Here is a 26530-nt window from a genome sequence, read left to right as displayed (position 1 = left end):
TTACTTTAAATTGGGGTATAGATGGTTAACAATGTTGCAATAATTTTAGGTGACCAAAGAAGGGACTTAGCCTTACATATACATGTATTCATTTCCCCCACAAATACCCCTACTATCCAGGCTGCCACATAACATGGAGCAGAGTTCCATGTGCTATACAGTAGATCTTGTTGGTTATCCAACAAGATTTTAATATAGCAGTGTGTACATGTCAATCCCAAACTCCCTAACTATCCCTCCCCTCATCCTTCCCCTTGACAATTGTAAGTTCATTTTCTAAGTCTGTGAGTATGTTTCTGTTTTGTAAGTTCATTTGTAACATTTCTTTTCAGATTTCATATGGATGCCTCATGATATTTCTCCTTCTCTGTCTGACTTATTTTACTAAGTATGACAATCTTCTAGATTCATCCATGTTGCTGCAAATGACATTATTTTATCCTTTTTAATGGCTGAGTGATATTCCATTGTATATATGTACCTAATCTTTATCCATTCCTCTTTCAAGGGGCATTTATTTGTTTCCATAACTTGGCTATTGAAAACAGTGCTACAATGACAGTGCATGGATCCTTTTGGATCATGTTTTCCTCTGGAAACATGCTAAGGAGTAGATTGCAGGTCATATGGAAGCTCTAATTTTAGGTTTTTAAGGAAATTTCATAAGATTCTCTACAGTGGTTGTACCAACTTAAAGTCCCAATAAGGTGACTAATTTTAAAGATGATGAAAAGTAGAGAATTAGGTCATGGAATCAAAGATTTTCAGAAATATCTCAATTTTATGATATGAAGCAGGTAGCAGTTGCTAAATTCCTAATTCCACAAATATTCCACTGTTAAATGAGTTAAAATGGATGAAGGCAAATGACTTACCATGACTTTAGGTAAAATGTGATGCTGAGGCTGGATGAATAGTAAAAACCAAGTGTTACTGGACTCAAACATGAAACGAAGGGCTGTGTCTTTTGATACAACTCCAATTATTGAATAGCTTCTATAGCAAGATAAAACTATAGAATTCTACACCAAAATAGAGTAAAACTTCTGAATATCTACAAAATAATATGGATTCTATGAATAGACTTGTTATTGTTCTCGTAGCTATGCACAAACTGTGAAAGTTAAATTCAAAGATTTCAGTATAACTTTTGACTTAAAATAATAAATTTCAATATATACCCTATAGCTTTATTCTCACTGAATTTTTCACCAGTTTTATTCTTGGCACGGCTTATTTCTAATTTGTAAACAGGTAGAAAATCACTTGAAAATAATTTTGATCTGAGATGCTAAATTGTGAATTGTTTTGTCACAGGGGAAGCTCATCATAACTCTTTTGTGCTGGAATAAACTGGAGAAGTTCCACCTAGGGGCATAACGCCTTCAGCTACTCCCTCTTTTGCTTCTTTCCTGTTTTAACAAACTTGTGGTAACAAAAGAGAAAGCATTCTGTGATGACAAATACAACAGTTGCCACACAGGCCAGCAGGAACCCGATCACGTCCAGAGAATGGTACTGGAACCAGTTGAGGTCGTGGGCGGCTGGCCTCAGGTGCTTGGCTCCTTTGTGGCACATGACGAACTCGATCCAGAAGACTGCTCGGTCCAGGGGCTTTACAGGCTGATCATGGTGAATGGTGGACAACCACACAGCCTTCTCTTTGTAGCTAAAGGAAAAGCAAAGAAACATCAATTTATAAAATGAGCTAGCTTGTGGGGCAACTATTGTATTTGTTATCACCAAATGTAGTGAAACAAATATACTCACGAAGGATTGTTAATGACTTCCTTCAATGCATTGAGCAAATCTCTTGATGACATTGTTTCCAAGTCCAATCTGACAGCTGCTCCCTTGGCCTTCACTCGCTCAATGTTATCGTGTTGTTCAGCAAACAAAGGTAGGCCCACCATAGGGGTCCCATGGTAGATGGCCTCATAAATGCCATTGGTTCCACCATGAGTTATAAAGGCTTTGGTTTTTGGATGACCTAGAATTGAGTGAATTTCAGAAAAATTATTATAAGTCTTAAAAATAAAATGAAAACTGAGCATTATGAAGAAACTGAAATAAGCGGTATCTTTTAGATAACATACGAAACTGTATTTAAATTGCTTCAGAACTCAGAATAAGAAATCCCTAAGTCTGCCTGTCCCATCACTTCATGGGACATAGATGGGGAAACAGTGGCAACAGTGTCAGACTTTATTTTTTTGGGCTCCAAAATCACTGCAGATGGTGATTGCAGCCATGAAGTTAAAAGACAGTCCTTGCAAGGAAAGTTATGACCAACCTAGACAGCATATTAAAAAGCAGAGACATTACTTTGTCTGTCTAGTCAAGGCTATGGTTTTTCCAGTGATCATGTATGGATGTGAGAGTTGGACTGTGAAGAAAGCTGAGCACCGAAGAATTGATAGTTTTGAACTGTGGTGTTGGAGAAAACTCTTGAGAGTTCCTTGGACTGCAAGGAGATCCAACCAGTCCATCCTAAAGGAGATCAGTCCTGGGTGTTCATTGGAGGGACTGATGCTGAAGCTGAAACTCCAATGCTTTGGCCACCTCATGCGAAGAGTTGACTCATTGGAAAAGACCTTGATGCTGGGAGGGATTGGGGGCAGGAGGAGAAGGGGATGTCAGAGGATGAGATTGTTGGATGGTATCACCGACTGGATGGACATGAGTTTGAGTAGACTCTGGGAGTTTGTGATGGACAGGGAGGCCTGGAGTGCTGCAATGTATGGTGTCACAAAGAGTCAGACATGACTGAGCGACTGAACTGAAGTCTGCTGGAGAGGTAAGTGAAGTATCTCATACATATCTCATAAATAGATACATCATTTGAACTTCACAAATGAATCCAAGATTGGTAGGTGAAAAACCTGAAAGGGCATTCTGGGTAAAAGACAACATTTTTGCAATAAAAACGGGGAGGGCATGTCAGAAATATAATCTCTAAAACAATAATGAAGCCATTTAGCCTGATAGGAGGTGTGTCAAGGCAACAACAGTAAATGGTAGTGGCAGTGGAACCAGAGGAAGGAAAAGCTAAAATTTATCTCGAAATGTGTGACCACTTGATGTAAAAGATATGGATGTTTTCTGATAGAAAATGGAGAGCCACAGCTAATAAATAGAGGAACTCTTATTTTTAAGTATCATTTAAAATATCCCTAAGGAGTGGAAAAGATAGGTGTAAGGAGAGAATTCAGAGACAGAACAATGCACAAAGTTACTTCAGATTTCATGGTGAGAAGTAATTATAGCCAAACTAAACATATTTTGATTCTGGATGTGAAGGATGTGACCATGTATGATACAATGCTGTTAAATTTTCCCCTTTTTTTCTCTGGGGCTGGAAATAGCAACGAAGGAGTAAAGTTTTCTTACTTAAACTCAAAGGAGTGTTCAATAATAAATGTTAGATAAGTTTGTTTCCTATTGAAGTAATATCACTCTGCTCAGCTGTTACTCATGTTTTCAGTATTTTTCTGCCAAGTCTTACCAAGAAGGTCGTTCTGGGGGATCCACTTATACAGACGGGTATTGGGCCCTAGGGTATCTGGTTTCTTGCCATCATGTCTCCATAGAACCTGTTAAGATAAAGGAAATACCTTATTCCATGATTTAAACTTCAAAGTCATAGTGTTAAAATTTCAAGCAAATAAAATTTAAATGTCTCTGTATAACAGATAAGTAAACCAGAGCATGAGGCCTTAATCGACAATAACTACTAATATACTACTGAAAGCAATACCCACATTTGATGTACTTTTTTTCAGGTTCAATCTCAGATGGAATGCAATCATGATATCTCACATATGATGACATAGACAAATAGATTTTCAATGACAAATTCAAATGTTTAAGAAATTTTTACATGACCCTATTTCTAGGGCAGAAAGACTATGGCAAATTAATAATAAACCACATATTTTTGTTTTAGTTTGTACTCTAAATCTCATTTTCAATTTATTCACCAGTTTCTTTTTAACTGTTATAGAAGTGTTTACTTATATGCACATGTTAATATAACTTTTTTTCCCAATTATTTTTATTAGTTGGAGGCTAATTACTTTACAATATTGTAGTGGTTTTTGCCATACATTGACATGAATCAGCCATGGATTTACATGTGTTCCCCATCCTGAACCCCCCTCCCACCTCCCTCCCCATCGCATCCCTGTGGGTAATCCCAGTGCACCAGCCCCGAGCTCTTGTCTCATGCATCTAACCTGGACTGGTGATCTGTTTCACACTTGACAATATACATGTTTTGATGCTGTTCTCTCATCCCACTCTCGCCTTCTCCCACAAAGTCCAAAAGTCTGTTCTATACATCTGTGTCTCTTTTTCTGTCTTGCATATAGGGTTATCGTTACCATCTTTCTAAATTCCATATATATGCATTAGTATACTGTATTGGTGTTTTTCTTTCTGGCTTACTTCACTCTGTATAATGGGCTCCAGTTTCATCCACTTCATTAGAACTGATTCAAATGTATTCTTTTTAATGGCTGAGTAATATTCCATAGTGTATATGTACCAGGGCTTTCTTATCCATTCGTCTGCTGATGGGCATCTAGGTTGCTTCCATGTCCTGGCTATTGTAAACAATGCTGCGAAGAACACTGGGGTACATGTGTCTCTTTCAGATCTGGTTTCCTCAGTGGGTATGCCTAATATAACTTAGTATTAGAATTTTGCAATTTTTTACTGCAGAAAGAAAATGCATGCAATCAGCAACTTAAGAGAAATATTCTGCTTGTTTATAGTTTATTAATAATAAGTTAATTAAGACTGTCTAGGAAATATAAATTTCATTTATATTACAAATTGTTAAATACTACTTCCAAAAACAATAATAACTGGAGTTTTTTTTTTTACATAAATCCAGATTATTGGAGAAGGAAATGGCAACCCACTCCAGTATTCTTGCCTAGAGAATTCCATGGACAGAGGAGCCTGGAGGGTACAATCCGTGGGATCACAAGAGTTGGACATGACAGCAACTAGACCAGCATCACCAGATTATTAGCACTATTATCATACTAGGCTTGGAAACTTTTTACATTTAGAAAAAAAGAGTTGGTTGGTAATGTGTAAGAGACAACAAGGCTGTTGAAAATGTTTCAAAATTGTGACACTAAGTTTATTCAACTGACCCTGAATGCTTCAACAATGAAGCAGAAAGCACTGACAACATTGATTAATACGGTCTCTAGGTATTGTAGCAAAAGTAAGGACAAGTTTTGTAATTCCAAGCAATTCTCATAAACTAGATTATAATTATTAGTGTTTAACTTCTAGTTTCTTTGTGAATGTAAAGTAACTTTATTTTTTCAGGATAATTGAGTGTAGGGAATTAGGAGAAGCCAACCTTTCTCTGAAAAGCAACCTGGAAAGCGCACTGATTAGGTCTGTTCCAAAGCTTAGGGGATGTAAAAGGGACCAGGAATTCCTGGCAAGTACAAACTGCAAGAAGCACTCCAGACTTTTATCAATATTGCTTAACATTATTGAGAGGCTACATATAACGTGAAAATTTAACTTCTGAGAACGTCTGTATGTGTATCGTGTCTTCAGGAGTCCTTCGGGAAAATGAACAAATGACAAGACAGAATTTGGTGATTTCTTTTCCTGTCAACACTACCATTACAATACCAAAATTCACACTGCATCTCTTAAATATTTTTTTTGTGATTACAGTGTTAAACCAAATTTATTGTCAGTTGAAGACATGCTATGTACTGTTCTACCATCTACTATATATATTTTGTTTTTTTAAATATAAATCTAAGATAAGTTGGAGCTATCTTAATAGTTTGTCTTTCTTGCATAATGTATCTGTAATCAGTGCTTTTTACATATTTAATATAATTTCCTTAAGTATTTATCCACTGTTAAGTTACTTTACATACTTTTTGTGGAATTTGGGCAAGGGCTGATGCAATTACATTGGCTCTTTCTTCTGTCATGCTACTGATCATCGACCCCAAAGTAAACACCACAATACCATTTTCTCCAGAACTCTGAACAAACTCTTCCATTTCCTGTGAAAAAGAATTTACTTTATCACAAATGAGCAACAACAGCATAGCAAACAATATTGAAAAGTTTGCCAGAAAAAAAAACAACAACAAAGAAACAAAATCACATATAGTCTAAAAATTATTAATCACTATTTTTTTAATACCATGGTAAAATGAATACAACATAAAATTTTACCATCTTAATCATTCCTATGTGTATGGTTCAGTAATGTTAATTATAGTCACATTGTGCACCAATCTCCGGAACTTTTTTATCTAGCAAAGATGGAAATCTGCGCCCATTAAGAAACTCCATCTTCATCTTTCCTCAGTCCCTGGCAACCATCATTCTACTCTATGTTTGCACAAATTAGATTAGTCTAGATAGTTTTTTCAACTTGAATTGTATGGTCTGTCTTTTCACCTCTGGCTAATTCACTTAGCATAAGATTAATTCACGTTGTGACATGTGTCAAAATTTTCCTTTAAAGACTGAGTAGTACTCCATCTTTCTATATCTACAACATTTTTTTTTTTTTAATTCTGTTTATGGGCATTCAGTTGCTTTAACCTTTTGGCTCTTATGAATAGTGCTTTCATGGATATGGTGTGCAAATATCTCAGTGGGATCCTCATTTCAATTCTTTTGGATATATAAACAGAAGAGGAATTGCCACATCACGTGTATTGGTGCTAGGCTTCAACAGTACATGAATTGAGAACTCTGAGGTGTACAGGCTGGATTAGAAAAGGCAGAGGAACCAGAGATCAAAATGCCAACATCCATTGGATCATAGGAAAAGCAAGGGGATTCCAGTGAAACATCTATTGCTTCATTGACTATGCTAAAGCCTTTGACTGTGTGGAAAATTCTTAAAAGTTGGGAATATTGCCTTATCTGCATCCTGGGAAAACTGTATGCAGGTCAAGAAACAACAGTTAGCTGCTGCTGCTGCTGCTAAGTTGCTTCAGTTGTGTCCGAATCTCTGTGATCACATAGATGGCAGCCACCAGGCTCCCTTGTCCCTGGAACTCTACAGGCAAGAACACTGGAGTGGGTTACCATTTCCTTCTCCAATGCATGAAAGGGAAAAGTAAAAGTGAAGTTGCTCAGCTATGTCCAACTCTTAGCGACCCCATGGACTGCAGCCTACCAGGCTCCTTCGTCCATGGGATTTTCCAGGCAAGAGTACTGGAGTGGGTTTCCAGTGCCTTTTCTGAGCAACAATTGGAACTGGACATGGGACAATGAACGGGTTCAAAATTGAGAAAAGAGTAACTCAAGGCTGTATCACGTCACTATGTTTATTTAAGTAATAGGCAGAGTATATCATGCGAAATGCCAGGCTGGATGAAACATAAACTGAAATCAAGATTGTTGGGGGAAACATCAACAGTCTCAGAAATGAAGATGATACCACTCTAATGGCAAAAATTGAAGAGGAGCTAAAGAGCCTCTTGAGGGTTAAAAAGGAGAGTGAAAAAGCTGTCTTAAAATTCAACATTCAGAAAACTGAGATCAGAGCATCCAATCCCATCACTTCATGGCAAATAGATGGGGAAACATGGAAACAGTAAGAGACTTTATTTTGGGGGGCTCCAAAATCACTGTGGATGATGACTGTAGCTATGAAATTAAAAGATGCTTGCCCCTTGGAAGAAAAGCTATGACCAAACTAAGCAGCGTATTCAAAAGCCAAGACATCACTTTGCTGACAAAGGCCTATACACTCAAAAATATGGTTTTTCCAGTAGTCGTGTATTGATGAGAGAGTTGGACTATCAGGAAGACTAAGCACCAAAGAACTGATTCTTTTGAATCGTGGTGCTGGAGAAGACTGTTGACAGTCCTTTGGACAGCAAGGAGATCAAGCCTGTCAATCCTAAAGGATATCAATCCTGACTATTCATTGGGAGGACTGAGCTTTGGCCAATACTTTGGCCAGCTGATGCAAAGATTCGACTCATTGAAAGAGACCCCGATGCTAGGAAAGATTGAGGGTAGCGGGGAAAGAGACGACAGAGAATGAGCTGGTTGGACAACATTACCGACTCAGTGGACATGAGTCTGAGCAAACTCCAGGAGATAGTGAAGGACAGGGAAGCCTGACATGCTGCAGCCCATGGGGTGGCAAAGAGTCAAACAGAATTGAGCAACTGAACAATAACAACAGTATGTATTGACAGGTTTTAAATTAGGAAGTGTGTATTATTCCTATCACATACTATATAGTTAGTTTGTAAAGTGATTTCCCTCCTGCCCTCTTGATTCTTGAACATGCTAACTTCACATCTTCAACTTTGGTCAGTTGTGTTACTCAATATTAAACACAAAATATTTACTTTAGAAAACTTTGAAGAAATTCCATCCTGTTTTGGTAAGTGAAAGTGTTAGTCATTCAGTTCTGTTTGACTCTTTATGGCCCCATGAACTGTAGGCCACCAGGCTCCTCTGTCCATGGAGTTCTCCAGGAAAGAATATGGGAGTGGGTTGCCATTTTCTTCTCCAGGGGATCTTCTCTTCCCCAGGGATTGAACCTGGGTCTCCCTCATTGCAGGCAGGTTCTTTATCATCTCAGCCGCCATGGAAGCCCCTGCTCTTTTTAGTAATAGTTGCCATTTTTAACAGATGGCATCTCTCCCTGAGGTGCTTGGGAAGGAAATGGTTGAGATTTGATTAAATTCTTCTATGTGTATTTGTGCAAATGTGATTGTGTATAGGCAGGAAATAAGCCAATACACAGCAGTGTCAAAGGAGATACTGTGAAACAATATTATACTCAGACTCTTCATCAATTATGTTATTAATTACTAAAAGATTCTTGGAGAGCTACACTGCAGGATTTAATTCACTTTTAATTCTTTAGATCTGCTAAATCACTATAGATCTACAAATCATTTGTTTTTTTCTGACAGACTTTCTGGAGAATTATTTTAAATTTTACTTTATTCATTATGATTTCATTTTCCTTACTGTGAGCACTAAGAAAAATCTATGATTCAAATTTGTTTATGACTGTCATTCTATCATTGTCTTACATGAAACTTTGTCATAATCTCCCAAACTCTGTCTCGCTAAATTACTAACTACTGATATTGAAGAGACTGGCTTGTTGTTTGAAAGTTCTATGAAACAGTCCTATGAATCTTATATATAAGCCAGAGATATGCTTGAATAACAAAGAGTCAGACACAGTTTAGCAATTGAATAACAACAGCAATGCTGGAGCAGTTACATATTTGAGTTACCATATTACTGGGTTTGTTTATATATGACATCCTTTGTCATGAACTAATATTGTATAATTGATGTCACAAGAGGATGTGCTATGTGTAACCACTGTGAGGGAACCTAACATCGTTACATCAATCCCCCCAGGACACAGTGGGAGAGGTACCCCATGGCCTTCTGCAGTAGAGGTCTGGTCACGTTTTGAGTTCACTTCAAACTAAATAAAACTCCTCAGAAGTTCACTTCAGTCACTCAGTTATGTCTGACTCTGTGACCCCATGGACTGCAGCATGGGGGACCATGGACAGTCCCCATGGGGGACTGACAGCTCCTAGTGGATCTGTATTTTCCTGGAACTGTTTCTGAATTATTCTGTCTTGTGATTCTTGCTTCCATTTCAATTTTAAAATTTGTGACATTTTATCCTACTATTAAAAGAATAATTCCACATTTCTCAGTATACTCTATTACAAAAAATATAGATGAGCAAAATTTTCCTGGATAGTTGATCAAATCCATGTACTCACATTTTCTTATTTCTTTCTTCAGTTTTAAATTCACTACTCTTTTCTCTCTGGAAAGAATGACTGAACCCCTCTATCACAGAATGTATACTTACTGATGATAATTACTGGCATACATTTGTTTCAAAATTATTTTTAACAGAAAGACGAGAAGAAAAAATGTTCACACTTTAATATTGCAGACTACATATTGTGTAGCACATTTTTTCAGAATATAATTTCACCCTAATGATATGAGTCACAATTGTAAGGTCACTAAACTTCTTTATGACTCACGTGGTGCATGCAGATAATGTATGCATTTTAATGACCTGTAGCAGGATTTAAATTTACTTGTCTTCAATGTTTTGTATCAATAACTTGCTACCCAATGATGCTTCGTCTATACTCTGAAAGATACATCTGTTTGCTATTATTGCAATATATTCTCTTTTCACAAATTAATTACTGATATGTACTGGAAAGTCTCATTCTCTGATAACTTTTATGAAAATAATAAAAGCTTATGACAAGAAAATATGCAAAAGCATAGAAAATTAAAATAGGAAATATATTTAATAAACTCTCTATCCAGGAATCCCTTAGTTTCATATTCACATGTTTTTAGAAAAAATTGAAGTATATCTTATATAGAAAATATTATATAATTTCAGATGTATAACTTGATTTGATAATTTATATTTTATAATATGATTGCCATTTTATTATTGATAGAACCTCTATTATGTCTAATAATTATCATTACTTTTTATGGTGGGAATAACTAATATATAGTCCCTTGGAAAGTATGATGATTATAATATTATACTGTTGTGTATATTCAACATTCTGTACTTTAAATCTCTAGTACTTATTTACTACAAAATGCACACTTGTACCCTTAAACATCTATCTTATTCCCCTGTCCTTTAGTCTTTGGTGACTTCTGTATTGCTTCTGTTTTTACAAGTTTGGCATTTTTAGATTCTGGGTCCAAGTGACATCATACATTATCTTTTTCTGTTTTATCAAAAAGATAAACAAAATTGACAATATCTAACTAGATTTACCAAGAAAAAAATAAAGGATTCAAAACATGAAAATGAAATAGGGGACATTACAACTGATATGACAAAAATATGTAGGATCATAAGAGACTAGTATGATGAATTACATGGTAACAAATTACACATTGGAAATGAATAGATAACTTCCTAGAAACACACAACCTAAACAACCAAGACTGAATCAGGAAGAAATAGAAAATCTGAACTGTCACAATGAGTAAAGATATTGAATCAGAAATCAAAAATCTCCTAGCACACAAAACTCAGAACCAGATGTGTTCATTGATAAATTATATGAATATTTAAAGAAAATTAATGTCAGTCCTTCAGAAAAATCTTCCCCCAAAATAAGGGGTTGGAGGGAACCTTTTCAAACTCATTCTAGAAGGCTAGCATTACCCTGATACCAAATAGATAAGCAGATTACAAGAAACGAAGACTATAGGCCAATATCCAGACTGAATGTATATGCAAAGGTTGTCACTAAAATATCAGCAAACTGAATTTAAGAATACATTTAAAAGATTATATACAATCACCAATGGAATATATCTCTGAAATGCAAGGATGGTCCAACATAATCCCAAAATATTTGTAATACATTGCTTTAATAGAATGAAATATAAAATAACTTGGTCATCTAAACAGATATGCAATAAAAAAAGCATTTGAAATGATACAGCATTCTTTCATGATAAAAACCCTCATTATTTAGGTATACAAGGAACATACCTCAATGCAATAAAGATCTATCTATATCTATATATCTATACACACACACACACACACACACACACACACAAACTCAAAGCTAATGTTATCCTCAATGGTGAAAACTTGAGAGCTTTCTCTGCAAGATCAGGAACAAGAAAAGCATGCCCATTCTCACACTGATTCAACATTGTACTAGAAGTCCTAGCTAGAGTAACTAGGCAAGACAAAGAATAAAAGGCTTCTTAATCAGAAAGGAGGGCTTCTCAGTGGTAAAGAATCTGCCTGCCAAAGCAGTAGATGTGGGAAAGGAAGGAAAGGAAGGAAAGGAAAGGAAAGTTAGTAACACAGACGTGCCCACTCTGCGATCCCAAGGACTGTAACCCGCCAGGTCCTCTGTCCATGGAATTCTCCAGGCAAGAGTACTGGAGTGGGCTGCCATTCCCTTCTTCAGTGGATCTTCCCGACCCAGGTCTCCTGCATTGTAGGCAAATTCTTTACCAGCTGAGCTACTAGGGGACGTGGGTTCAATCCCTGGGTTGGGAAGATTCCATGGAAGTGGAAATAGCAACCCACACCAGTACTCTTGCCTAGAAAATTCCATGGACAGAGGAGGCTGGTGGGCTACAGTCCATAGGGTTTCAAAGTCTGACACAACTGGGCACCTGAGCGTGCATGCACACAAACAGAAAGGAAGAAGTACAATTGTCATTTTTTTGCAGATGGTATGGATTTTTGTACAGAAAAATTAGGTTTAACCACAAAACTGAGCTAATCAGCAAATTCAGTAAAGTTTCAGGATGTAAAATAAACTTAGAGAAATCAGTTACATTTTCTGTATTATTAATGGAAAAGCTATTCCATTTACAATAGGACCAAAAATAAGAAAATAGCTAGAAATAAATGTAACCTGTAAAGTGAAAGATCTTTACAGTGATTACTCCAAGACTTTGTTGAAAGAAATAGAAGAAAATGTAAATAAATGCAAAGATATCCTATGTTCATGGATCAGGATATTTATACTGTTAAAATGTCCATGCTACACAAAGCCAAAGGCATTGCACCTCCAAATTTCAAGTTATAGTACAAATTGAAGTCACTCAGTTGTATCCAACTCTTTGTGACCCCATGGGCTATAGCCTGCCAGGTTCTTGTGTCCATGGGATTTTCCAGGCAAGAATACTGGAGTGGCTTGGCATTTCCTTCTCCAGGAAATCTTCCCAACCCAGGGATTGAACCCAGTTCTCCCATACTGTAGGCAGACTCTTTACTGTCTGAGCCATCTATGAATCTTCAGAACCACACCCAGAAATATTGGTTTGTGTAGCCTTTCCCTTCTCCAGGGTATCTTCCCAACTCAGGGATCGAACCCAGGTCTCTAGCATTGAAGGAGGATTCTTTACTGGCTGAACCACAAAGGAAACCCATCTGCTTTGCTATAGTACAAAGGGATAGCATTTAAAGCAATGTGGTACTGGCCTATAAATGCACACATACCAGTGAAGCATAATACAGGGTCTAGAAAAAATCCATGCATGTATAGCCAACCAAAATTCAACAAAAGAGCCAAGAACACCCAATGGGAAAAGAAGAGTCACTTTTTTACTTCTGAGAAATTTGTATAAACATAGGCAAAAAAATGAAATGAGACCCCTATCTTATACCCTCAAAATATTCCCTCAGATTTATCAAAGACTTAGGCATAACACCAGATACCATAATACTCCTAAAAGAAAATGTAGAAATGATCCTCCTTGACAGTAGTCTTGAAAGTGATTGTTTTTGAATATAACATAAAAAAAAATCAGCAAGTGGGACTACGCCAAACTTAAAAGCTTCTGCATAGCAAAGGAAACAACAAAATGAAACACAACCTACAGAATGGGGGGAATTTTCAAAATTACACATTGAGTTCAGTTCAGTTCAGTCACTCAGTCGTGTCCGACTCTGCGACCCCATGAATCGCAGCACGCCAGGCCTCCCTGTCCATCACAAACTCCCGGAGTCTACTCAAACTCATGCCCATCGAGTCAGTGATGCCATCCAGCCATCTCATCCTCTGTCGTCCCCTTCTCCTCCTGCCCCCAAGCCCTCCCAGCATCAGGGTCTTTTCCAATGAGTCAACTCTTCGCATGAGGTGGCTAAAGTATTGGAGTTTCAGCTTCAGCATCAGTCCTTCCAATGAACACCTAGGACTGATCTCCTTTAGGATGCACTGGTTGGGTCTCCTTGCAGTCCAGGGGACTCTCAAGAGTTTTCTCCAACACCACAGTTCAAAAGCGTCAATTCTTCGGTGCTCAGCTTTCTTTATAGTTCAATTCCCACATCCATACATGACCACTGGAAAAACCATAGCCTTGACTAGATGGACCTTTGTTGGCAAAGTAATGTCTCTGCTTTTATTGCTCTCTAGGTTGGTCAGAACTTTCCTTGCAAGGAGTAAGCATCTTTTAATTTCATGGCTGTAATCACCATCTGCAGTGATTTTGGAGCCCAGAAAAATAAAGTCTGACACTGTTTCCCCATCTATGTCCCATGAAGTGATGGGACCAGATGCCATGATCTTAGTTTTCTGAATGTTGAGCTTTAAGCCAACTTTTCACTCTCCTCTTTAGCTTTCATCAAGAGGCTCTTTAGTTCTTCTTCACTTTCTGCAAGAAGGGTGGTGTCATCTGAATATCTGAGATTTGTAATATTTTCCTCCAAATCTTGATTCCAACTTGTGCTTCTTCCAGCCCAGCATTTCTCATGATGTACTCTGCATATAAGTTAAATAATCAGGGTGACAAAATAAAGCCTTGACACACTCCTTTTCCTATTTGGAACCAGTCTGTTGTTCCATGTCCATTTCTAACTGTTGCTTCCTGACCTGCATACAGATTTCTCATACATACTGAATGAGGGAGTAATATTATATATATATACATATATATATATATATATATGTATATGTATATATGTAACTCACAAAACTCAATAGCAACAAAAAATTCAATTAAGGATTTAGCCTCCAACTAATAAAAAAGAATAGGCAGATAAACAAAACAGACATTTTTCAAAGAAGACGTCCAAATGGCCACCAGTTATCAATATCAATATTACTAATTATCAGGGAAATGCAAATCAAAGTTAGAAAGCCCACCACCAAGAAGTGTTGGTGAGAATATGAATAAAAGTGAATGCTTTTACACTGGCAATAAGAATGTAAATTGTTTGCACCTTTATCAAAAACAAAATGAAATTTCCTCAAAAAATTAAAAATAGATCTACTGTCTGGTCCAACACTTCTACTGCTGCGTATATAACCAGAGGAAATAAAAGCAAGGTAGATGAAATACATACACTTCCATGCTTATTGCAACAATATTTGCGATAACCAATGGAACAGCTTAAGTGCCCATCAATGGATGAATGCAAAAAAATATGTGATAAATACGCACACAAACACACACATGAACACACACACTCAGAATGTAATGTTATTCATCATGAGACAGAAGGAAATCCTGCCATTTTTGACAACCTGAATAAGCATAGAGGACATTATGTTAAAATTTGTGATTTCATTCTAATCTTTTTTCTAGTCCTATATTTAAATGTGCATTTGATACATATTTTGAAAATTGTAATTCCAGCTTATATTATTTTTTATCCTAGAAGAAAATTGTGATCTTATTATATTTATTATTTTCCAACTAAACCTCATAGCTGACTTAGTGTAATTAAGCATTCTTTGATGAAATCATTGTAGTGGCATGATGTGAACATTTATAAATTATTTAACCATTGCTTTATTTTTATTATTTCCAGTGTTGACATTTTCAATTATTGCTCAAAATATTGTGTTAGGACATCTTGATTATTTTTCTCTGTATTGTTTCATACAAGTATATTATGAAGCAAAATCTATAAGCATTTTTACGACTCAATGCATTTTGTCAAATATCCTAATTCTTTAAAAAGTGAAGAAATTTTCTTAGAATCCAATAATTACTGGAAAAGTTAGTGGTGTGAATAAGCAGTTTTCTTATGCAATGAAGTCCTCACAGTCATTGACTTGGAATTAAATCTTGTTTCTTCAACTATTGCTAATTTATCATGATTATAGTACTATTAATGTTTCCCTTCGTTGTTCTTCCTCCTCTCCTAACCTCCCGTCCCACTAACATTATCACTTTCCTGAAATTAAAAAAAAAAAAAAAATGGAAATTTCAAAAATAGGGTTAGATAGCACAGAACTTTCACTATCTTATCTCAGCCTTTGGACTCTGGGAAGGTTCCTATAGGTAATCCAACCAATTTGTATTCAAAACAGATATTACACACTGCTATATCTGAAATGGATAACCAGCAAGGACCTAAATGCTAACATAGGAAACTGCTCAATGTTAAGTGGCAGCCTAGATGGGAGTGGAGTTTTTGGGAAAATGGAGACATGTATGTGCATGGCTGAGTCCCTTTGTTTTCCACCTGAAGCTGTAACAACATGGTTAATCAGCTGTATTCCAATAAAATTGGAATAAAATTTTAAAATTGTTAGTTTACAAAAGAGAGACTAAAACAGATATTGAATTTTACCCTTGAAAAAGATATCAGTTTCATTTTGCCATTAATAAAGAGTAGACAAAAAACGATCTATTAAGGGTTCACAGGACCTCCCTGGTGAACCCATGGTTAAGAATCCTCCTGGCAATGCAGAGAATATGTGTTTGATCCCTGGTTGGACCGCGCAGAAGCGTGGCCCTGAGGAACTACCCCTCGCCCAAGGTCAGGGGCGGCAACCGAGAGCGTCAGGCTGCAACAGTGCAAGAGCGGCCCTGAGGAGCTACCCCACGCCTGAGGTCAGGGGCGGCGGCCGAGAGGAGCAACCCCACCCCCAAGGAGCAGCGGCTGTGCGGGCGCAGGAGGGCTGAGAGGAGCTATTCCACGTTCAAGGTCAGGAGGGGGGGGCGTGCGAGATACTCCTCATCCAAGGTTAGGGGCAGCAGCTGCGCTTAGCTGGAGCAGCCGTGAAGAGATACCCCACGTCCAAGGTAAGAGAAACCCAAGTAAGACAGTAGGTGTTGTGAGAGCGCATCAGAGTGCAGACACACTAAAACCATGATCACAGAAAACTAGCCAATCTGATCACACGGACCACAGCCTTGTCTAACTCAGTGAAACTAAGCCATGCCCTGTGGGGCCACCCAAGACAGACGGGTCATGGTGGAGAGGTCTGACAGAATGTGGTCCACTGGAGAAGGGAATGGCAAACCACTTCAGTATTCTTGCCTTGAGAACCCCCATGAACAATATGAAATGATAGGATACTGAAAGAGGAACTCCCCAGGTCGGTAGGTGCCCAATATACTACTGGAGATCAGTGGAGAAACAACTCCAGAAAGAATGAAGGGATGGAGCCAAAGCAAAAACAATAGCCAGTTGTGGATGGGACTGGTCATAGAAGCAAGGTCCAGTGCTGTAAAGAGCAATATTGCATAGGAACCTGGAATGTTAGGTCCATGAATCAAGGCAAATTGGAAGAGGTCAAACAGGAGATGGCAAGAGTGAATGTAAACATTCTAGGAATCAGCGAACTAAAATGGACTGGAATGAGTGAATTTAACTCAGATGACCATTAAATCTACTACTGTGGACAGGAATCCTTTAGAAGAAATGGAGTAGCCATCATGGTCAACAAAAGAGTCCGAAATGCACTACTTGGATGCAATCTCAAAAACGACAGAATGATCTCTGTTCATTTCCAAGACAAACCATTCAATATCATGGTAATCCAAGCCTATGCCCCAACCAGTTAACACTGAAGAAGCTGAAGTTGAATGGTTTTATGAAGACCTACAAGACCTTTTAGAACTAATACCCAAAAAAGATGTCTTTTTCATTATAGGGGACTGGAATGCAAAAGTAGGAAGTCAAGAAACACCTGGAGTAACAGGTAAATTTGGCTTTGAGTATGGAATGAAGCAGGGCAAAGGCTAATAGAGTTTTGCCTAGAGAACACACTGGTCATAGCAAATACCCTCTTCCATCAACACAAGAGAAGACTCTACACATGGACATCACCAGATCGTCAATACTGAAATCAGATTGATTATATTCTTTGCAGCCAAAGATGGAGAAGCTCTATGCAATCAGCAAAAACAAGACCAGGAGCTGACTGTGGCTCAGATCATGAACTCATTATTGCCAAATTCAGACTTAAATTGAAGAAAGTAGGGAAAACCATTAGACCATTCAGGTATGACCTAAATCAAATCCTTTATGACTTTACGGTGGGAGTGAGAAATAGATTTAAGGGATGAGATCTGATAGACAGAGTGCTGCATGATCTATGGACGAAGGTTCATAACATTGTACAGGAGACAGGGATCAAGACCATCCCCATGGGAAAGAAATGCAAAAAGGCAAAATGGTTGTCTGTGGAGGCCTTACAAATAGCTGTGAAAAGAAGAGAACCGAAAAGCAAAGGAGAAAGGGAAAGATATTCCCATTTGAATGCAGAGTTCCAAAGAATAGCAAGGAGAGATAAGAAAGCCTTCCTCAGCAATCAAGCAAAGAAATAGAGGAAGAAACAGAATGGGAAAGACTAGAGATCTCTTCAAGAAAATTAGAGATACCAAGGGAACATTTCATGCAAAGATGAGTTCTATAAGGACAGAAAAGATATGGACCTAACAGAAGCAGAAGATATTAAGAAGAGGTGGCAAAGATACACAGAAGAACAATACAAAAAAGATCTTCATGACCCAGATAATCACTATGGTGTGATCACTCACCTAGAGCCAGATATCCTGGAATGTGAAGTCAAATGGGCCTTAGGAAGCATCATTACCAACAAAGCTAGTGGAGGTGATGGAACTCCAGTTGAGCTATTTCAAATCCTGAAAGATGATGCTGTGAAAGGTGCTGCACTCAATATGCCAGCAAATTTGGAAAAGTCAGCAGTGGCCACAGGACTGGAAAAGTTCAGTTTTCATTCCAATCCTGAAGAAAGGCAACCGAAAGAATGCTCAAACTCCTGCACAATTGCACTCATCTCACACACTAGTAAAGTAATGCTCAAAATTCTCCAAGCCGGGCTTCAGCAATACATGAACCATGAACTTCCATATGTTCAAGCCGGTTTTAGAAAAGGCAGAGGAACCAGAGATCAAATTACCAACATCCGCTGGATCATCAGAAAAGCAAGAAAGTTCCAGATAAACATTTATTTCTGCTTTATTGACTATGCCAAAACCTTTGACTATGTAGATCACAATAAACTGTCAAAAATTCTTCAAGAGATGGGCATACGAGACCACCTGACCTGCCTCTTGAGAAACCTATATGCAGGTCAGGAAGCAACAGACAGAACTGGACATGGAATAACAGACTGGTTCCAAATAGGAAAAGGAGAACGTCAAGGCTGTATATTGTCACCCTGTTTATTTACCTTATATGCAGAGTACATCATGAGAAACGCTAAGCTGGAAGAAGCACAAGCTGGAATCAAGATGGCTGTGAGAAATATCAATAACCTTAGATACGCAGATAACACCACCCTTATGGCAGAAAGTGAAGAGGAACTATAAAGCCTCTTGATGAGAGTGAAAAAGTTGGCTTAAAGCTCAATATTCAGATGACTAAGATCATGGCATCTGGTCCCATCACTTCATGGGAAATAGGTGATGAAACGGTGGAAGCAGTGCCAGACTTTATTTTTTGACGCTCCAAAATCACTGGTGATTGCAGCCATGAAATTAAAAGACGCTTTCTCCTTGAAAGGAAAGTTATGACCAATCTAGATAGCATATTAAAAAGCAAAGACATTACTTTGCCAACAAAGGTCTGTCTGGTCAAGGCTATGGTTTTTTCCAGTGGTCATGTATGGATGTGAGAGTTGGACTGTGAAGAAAGTTGAGCACCGAAAAATTGTTGCTTTTGAACTGTGGTGTTGGAGAAAACTCTTGAGAGTCTCTTGGACTGCAAGGAGACCCAACCAGTCCATCTTAAAGAGATCAGTCCTGGGTGTTCATTGGAAGGACTGATGCTGAAGCTGAAATTCCAATACTTGGCCACCTCATGTGAAGAGTTGACTCATTGGAAAAGACCCTGATGCTGGGAAGGATTGGGGGCAGGAGGAGAAGGGTACAACAGAGGATGAGATGGCTGAATGGCATCAACGACTCGATGGACATGAGTTTGAGTAAACTCTGGGGTCTGTGATGGACAGGGAGGCCTGGCATGCTGCGATTCATAGGGTTGCAAAAAGGCAGACATGACTGAGCAACTGAACTTGGAAAGATCTCACCTGCCTCAGGGCATCCCCAGGGCCAACTAATCCCATGCACCACAACCACTGACCCTGCAAGTATAGAGCCTGCAGACCACCTCAGTGAGAAGCCCATGCGCTGCAACTATAGAAAGCTGGCACAGCAATGAAGACCCAGCACAGACAAAAATTAATTAATTTTTAAAAGGAGACCACAAAACATTTGGCTAATATTGCTTGCTTTCTATTTATGTCTTAAGTCAATTTAAAATAGACTAGATTCTTGGTTTCCGTCATGAGGAATATTACCTTATAAATAGAATTCATTATATTTTGAAACTACAGATAGTTTTGGATTCAATTAGTAGAAATTATGTTTTTTTTTTTTTTAATCTGTGCAGTATTTATGGTTCTTATTTATGCAGGGTAGATTTTCTCTGTGCTCATTCTGTTAAGCTTCTATGATGTTGAGACCTGCATTCCTTAAGGGAACTTTTACTGAGGTTTTCTAAACGGTTCTGGAGAAAACTCTTGAGAGTCCCTTGGACTGCAAGGAGATCAAACCAGTCAATCCTGAAGGCAATCAGCCCTGAATATTCTTTGGACGGACTGATGCTGAAGCTGAAACTCCAATATTTGGCCACCTGATGTGTAGAGCCAACTCATTAGAAAAGATCCTGATGCTGGGAAAGATTGAATGCAGGAGGAGAAGGGGATGACAGAGTCTGAGATGTTTGGATGACATCACCTACTCAACGACATGAGACTGAGGAAACTCCAGGAGATGATAAAGGACAGGTAAGCTTGGTGTGCTGCAGTCTGTGGGGTCACAGAGTCAGATACGACTGAGCAATTGAGCAAGAGGATCAGTGTAGGCAGAAAACATCCGTTTTCTTATAATAGATGGAGTTATCCCTTTTATGCTGTAAGATGTAAACCCCTGGGGTTTCCAATGAAGAATGGTTTAAATGATGATGTGAAAGCAAGTTAGTGTTGGATATGGCTGCAAATTACTAAGGCAACATTTATATTGTTGAAGAGGTTTTTCATTTTATATAGATCACTAGTAAGGAGCCTCATTTCTTACAAAAAAATATTTTACATTTCATCTTGTTCATCTGATTGCCAAAAACTTAAAATTCTTGACACTAAAAAAAGTTTAAATGTAAATTAAACTTTACTTAGGGAAATTTTGTTGAATTTATTAGATTATTTTTATTGCCTTTTAGTTAAGTTGACTTTTAAAATTTGCTTTTAAAAGATTACATGGGATATCAATTCTCTGACAGTTTGCTGGATAATGTAATCTTGATGATTAGGAAAATCATTTCAATTTCAATAAGAAATTAGATCTATGTGGCTGGCACATATTGGGTCTTGACAGTATGTTATAGTAACAATATAATGAAAATGATTAATATTTCTTCAGAATCACTGAGCATGGGCCAGTGACATTTTGGATATTTCACATGTATTAACACATTTTTTTCCCTCAAGGACAATATGAGGTTGGCGCTATTATTATAAATTAGTTTGGTTATATCTCTATGGACATTTTTGTCTAGTTTTCCATCACTGCCAATATCTTGCAACAACCTGCTAAATGATGTCCCTTTCCACTCTTGAAACTTTACAATCCAACCAGGTAACTACATCCTGTGATTTTATTTTTAATGTGATCTTCTCTCCCTTTTCTTTACCCTTTTAATTTTCTCCTTTATGTCCTACTAGATGTGCCAAACTCCTTATACTAATATGTCTGCAACTTAACTCTCTAGCATTTTCTGCCTCTTTACTCAGTGTCTTCCTGTTTAGGCTGAACTTGGACTTCTTGGAAACTGTCGTTCCTATGCTTTTCTTTTGTATCTTCCTCTACCTTCAGTTCAGTTCATTTGAGTTCAGTTGCTCAGACATGGACAACTCTTTGTGATCCTGTGAATTGTAGCACACCAGGCTTCCCTGTCCCTCACCAACTCCCAGAGTTTACTCAAACTCATGTCCATTGAGTCGGTGATGCCATCCAACCATCTCATCCTCTGTCATCTCCTTCTCCTCCCACTTTCAATCTTTTTGCAGCATCAGGGTCTTTTCAAATTAGTCAGCTCTTTGCATTAGGTGGCCAAAATATTGGCGTTTCAGCTTCAGCACTGGTCCTTCCAATGAATATTCAGGGTTGATTTTCTTTAGAATTAACTGGTTTAATCTTCTTGCTGTCCAAGGGATTCTCAAGAGTCTTCTCCAATACTACAGTTCAAAAGCATCAATTCTTCAGTGCTCAGTGTTCTGTATGGTCCAACTCTCACATCCATACATGACTAGTGGGAAAACCACAGCCTTGACTAGATGGATCTTTGTCAGCAAAGAAATGTCTCTTGTTTTTAATATGCTACATAGTTTGGTCATAACTTTTCTTCCAAAGAGTAAGTGTATTTTAATTTCATGGATCCAGTCACCATCTGAAGTGATTTTGGAGCCCCCAAAAATAAAGTCAGCCACTGTTTCCACTGTTTCCCCAACTATTTGCCATGAAGTGATGGAACCGGATGCCACGATCTTAGTTTTCTGAATGTTCAGCTTTAAGCCAACTTATTCATTCTCCTCTTTCACTTTCATCAACAGGCTCTTTAGTTCTTCTCTTTCTGCCATAAGGGTGGTGTCATCTGCATAACTAAAGTTATTGATATTTCTCCCAGCCATCTTGATTACAGCTTGTGCTTCATCCAGCCCAGCATTTCTCATGATGTACTCTGCATACTAGTTAAATAATCAGGGTGACAGTATACAGCCTTGATGTACTCCTGTCTTGATTTGGAACCAGTCTGTTGTTCCATGTCCAGTTCTAACTGTTGCTTCCTGACCTGCATACAGGTTTCTCAAGAGGCAGGTCAGGTGGTCAGGTGGTCCCATCTCTTTCAGAATTTTCCACAGTTTGTTGTGATCCACACAGTCAAAGGCTTTGGCCTAGTCAATAAAGGAGAAATAGATGTTTTTCTGGAACTCTCTTGCTTTTTCGATAATCCAACTGAAGTTGGCAATTTGATCTCTGGTTCCTCTTCCTTTTCTAAATTCAGCTTGAGCATCTGGAATTTCATGGTTCACGTATTGCTGAAGGCTGGCTTGGAGAATTTTGAGCACTACTTTACTAACGTGTGAGATGAGTGCAATTGTGCGATAGTTTTAGGATTCTTTGGCATTGCCTTTCTTTGGGATTGGAATGAAAAATGAACTTTTCCAGTCCTGTGGCCACTGCTGAGTTTTCCAAATTTGCTGGCATGCTGAATGCAGCACTTTCACAGCATCATCTTTTAGGATTTGAATTAGCTCAACTGGGATTCCATTACCTCCACTAGCTTTGTGTGTAGTGGGGCTTCCTAAGGCCCACTTGACTTCTCATTACAGGATGTCTGACTCTAGGTGAGTGACCGTACCATCGTGATTATCTGGGTCATGCAGATCTTTTTTGTATAGTTCTTTTGTGTATTCTTGCCACCTCTTCTTAATATCTTCTGCTTCTGTTAGTTCCATACCATTCTGTCCTTTATTGAGCCCGTCTTTGCATGAAATGTTCCCCTGGTATCTCTAATTTTCTTGAGGAAATCTCTAGTCTTTCCCATTCTATTGTTTTCCTCTATTTCTTTGCATTGATCACTGAGTAAGGCTTTCTTATCTCTATGCTATTCTTTGGAACTCTGCATTCAAATGGGTATATCTTTCCTTTTCTCCTTTGCTTTTTGCTTCTCTTCTTTTGACAGATATATGTAAGGCCTCCTCAGACTGCATTTGCTTTTTTGCATTTCTTTTCTATGGGGATGGTCTTGATCCCTGTTTCCTGAATGATGTCAAACCTCCATGTATAGTTCTTCAGTCACTCTGCCTATCAGATCTAATTCCTTGAATCTATGTCTCACTTTCACTGTATAATCCTAAAGGATTTGATTTAAGTCATACCTGAATGGTCTAATGGTTTTCCCTACTTTCTTCAAGTCTGAATTCGACAATAAGGAGTTCATGATCTGAGCCACAGTCAGCTCCTGGTCTTGTTTTTGCTGACTGTATAGAGCTTCTTCATCTTTGACTGCAAAGAATAAAATCAATCTGATTTCAGTATTGACCATCTGGTGATGTCCATGTGTGGAGTCTTCTCTTGTGTTGATGGAAGAGGGTGTTTGCTATGACCAGTGTGTTCTCTTGGCAAAACTCTATTAGCCTTTGCCCTGCTTCATTCCATACTCTAAGGCCAAATTTACCTGTTACTCCAGGTGTTTCTTGACTTCTTACTTTTACATTCAAATCCCCTATAATGAAAAGCACATCTTTTCTGGTTGTTAATTCTAGAAGGTCTTGTAGGTCTTCATAGAACCATTCAATTTCAGCTTCTTCAGCATTACTGGTCGGGGTAAGATTTGGATTATCGTGATATTGAATGGTTTGCCTTGGAAATGAACAGAGATCATTCTGTCATTTTTGAGACTGCATCCAGGTACTGCATTTCAGATTCTTTTGTTGACTATGATGGCTACTCCATTTCTTCTAACTGATTCTTGCCCACAGTAGTAGATATAATGGTCATCTGAGTTAAATTCACCCATTCCAGACCATTTTACTTCACTGATTGTTAAAATGTAGATGTTCCTTACCTTCAATTATTCCTGAGCATCCTTTAGAATTCACCATAATTATCAATGCCTCCAAGGTATTTTCTATGATTCCTGCTGGATGTTTCTTTAGCATTTTGATCTTTCCATATAGTAATACATTTTATTAATTGCTTTCATACTGTCTTTCTAGATAGAGTGTCCTGTGGCAGAAACTGTGTCCATACCATTCCTCTTCATGTTAGCACTTATTTCTGGATTATGTTTGTCCCTTTTTAATTATTCTTTAAAGAATATTTTATCTCTATTATGTTGAATTATCAAGGCCTTAATTTAACTGACATATTCTCAAAGTCTCCCAGGTATCCCACTTTATTTTGCGATGATAATGAAATACAGGTACTTGTGTTGGTATGGAAATATATCAGTTTCTAACTGGAATGTCACTTTATCCAGCTTCCCATATATGATTCACTGCAATCAAAATTCTAGAATTTTGTAAGATTATTCTTACTGAAAATGCAAAGTTAACAAAGCACAACAAAGAGGAGGAGGTGACCTTAGGCAGGGGTTTGGCAGGTTTGCAGTGGAGGCCTCCAACAAATTCAAAATTTGGCAGCACTGGGAGAGGAAATTCAAAATCCCAATAGGTTCGAATGAGCCACATATCAGCTTTTCCAACTGTCTCTAAAAATGTAGTGGGTCTTCCTTAAAGGAAAAACAAAAACAAAAGTAACAACAAATACTAGATCAAATGAGAATATTGCCATATGAATATATTAGGTAATATGGGGAAAGGAATTTGGAATAATGTAGAGAAAGATGTTTGAAAGTGTATGTTCTTTGATAAAGCAAATATATGTGTGTGTGTGTGTGTGTGTGTACACATAATATAATAAGATATGATATACTGAAATATGATTGGGAAACTTGTATGCATCTAATGAATAATATAATATATATTATGGAAAATGAGCTACACAAGTAGAAACAATTTCTAAATGCTTCCTAGATACTCACACTACAAATGTGTTTTTAATCCCTTAATCTACTTGTCTTCTTTTATCAAGCTATTTAATGAGGTTTCCAGGGACATTTTTAAGTTAAAAGATGAAGTTTCATGAGTTACATATATAATTGCTTGGAGAAATCATAAGTGCTTCAATTTGTGGCTTACAATTTCCTGGAGTGTCCTGTACTAGTAAAGGGCCACAAGGTTTTACGTTATCCTATGATTTAAGTGTTTCCATAATATTTATGGGATTGATAGGTCATTTTATATTTTCATTCCCTCATTTCCTTGTAAGAGAAAAAAACCTGTTACTTTATGTTTATGTGGTTATCTTCCAAGACACTTGGAAAATTAGGGCTTCATGCTAACAATGAAAAAGATGACTTACCTAGTACTTCACTGTAAAACTCATTCCATGTCTTCTCATCAAATGTCTGGAACCAGAAGTCAAAATAAAGTACATATATCATATTTTTGACCCTTTCCATGAATGTCATGTGATCAGTTAACGCTGAAAATATAACAGGCATATAGGATGGTGGGAATGAAAGTTTTCCACTATACTTTTCTAACAAATAACCAGGTGAGTAATGGAGACTGTACACTAAAGGTATTCCAAGTATCTCAGTCAGCAGCTCACCACAGGGTCCAACGGCATCTGCAAGGAGGACATCAAACCTTGATTCCTGTAACTTTGTCATAATTTTCTTGTTCAAAACAACTTCTTTACAGATTTTCATAAGCATTCCAGAACATTCCAAAAGTAAGCTTTTCAATTCTCTAAATGTTGAAACCTTTGTCCAAAATGAATTTTTTGCCATATATATCCATTTCTCAAGCAAATTCTTGACAGCATTTTCAAAATCATCTTTAGTTAAAGATACAGGGAAAACCTCAAACTTAAAAGCAGATGGTTTGTTGGCATCAGTAATAGTGGAAGCTGAAGATATTAGAACAGTCACCTCATGACCCCTCATGACCAGTTCATCCAGAACTGCCTTCATATTCATCCAGTGACTAAATTCCACTGGCCACACCAGCACCCTTCCGCAGCTCCCAGAGCTAAAGTAGCAAGTCAGCTGTAAAGGCAGCAGAAGTGAGAACCATTTCATAGACATCTTGTTCAT

At 37.8% G+C, this 26530-nt stretch overlaps 1 protein-coding gene across 3 annotated transcripts; it reads right to left on the bottom strand.

Moving 5' to 3' along the window:
* On the bottom strand, positions 1–26530 carry LOC133058535 (UDP-glucuronosyltransferase 2B4-like). 3 transcript variants are annotated; one of them, XM_061145241.1, is made up of 7 exons: positions 26198–26521; positions 25792–25837; positions 24951–25099; positions 5922–6053; positions 3506–3593; positions 1771–1990; positions 1–1669 (listed from the first exon to the last, which is right to left on the bottom strand). In XM_061145241.1, exons 1-7 carry the CDS (start codon positions 26519–26521, stop codon positions 1390–1392), a joined length of 1239 nt encoding a protein of 412 aa, XP_061001224.1. In that variant the 3' UTR covers positions 1–1389. The 3 variants fall into 3 exon arrangements, with proteins under 3 accessions (XP_061001224.1, XP_061001222.1, XP_061001223.1); XM_061145239.1 differs by having other exon boundaries at positions 25792–26530; XM_061145240.1 differs by lacking the exon at positions 25792–25837 and having other exon boundaries at positions 26044–26521.

This window comes from Dama dama, chromosome 6 (assembly GCF_033118175.1).
Source record: "Dama dama isolate Ldn47 chromosome 6, ASM3311817v1, whole genome shotgun sequence".
NCBI lineage: Eukaryota > Metazoa > Chordata > Mammalia > Artiodactyla > Cervidae > Dama > Dama dama.
The sequence above is the reverse complement of the archived record's forward strand: the minus strand, read 5'-3'. Positions and strand labels throughout refer to the sequence as shown.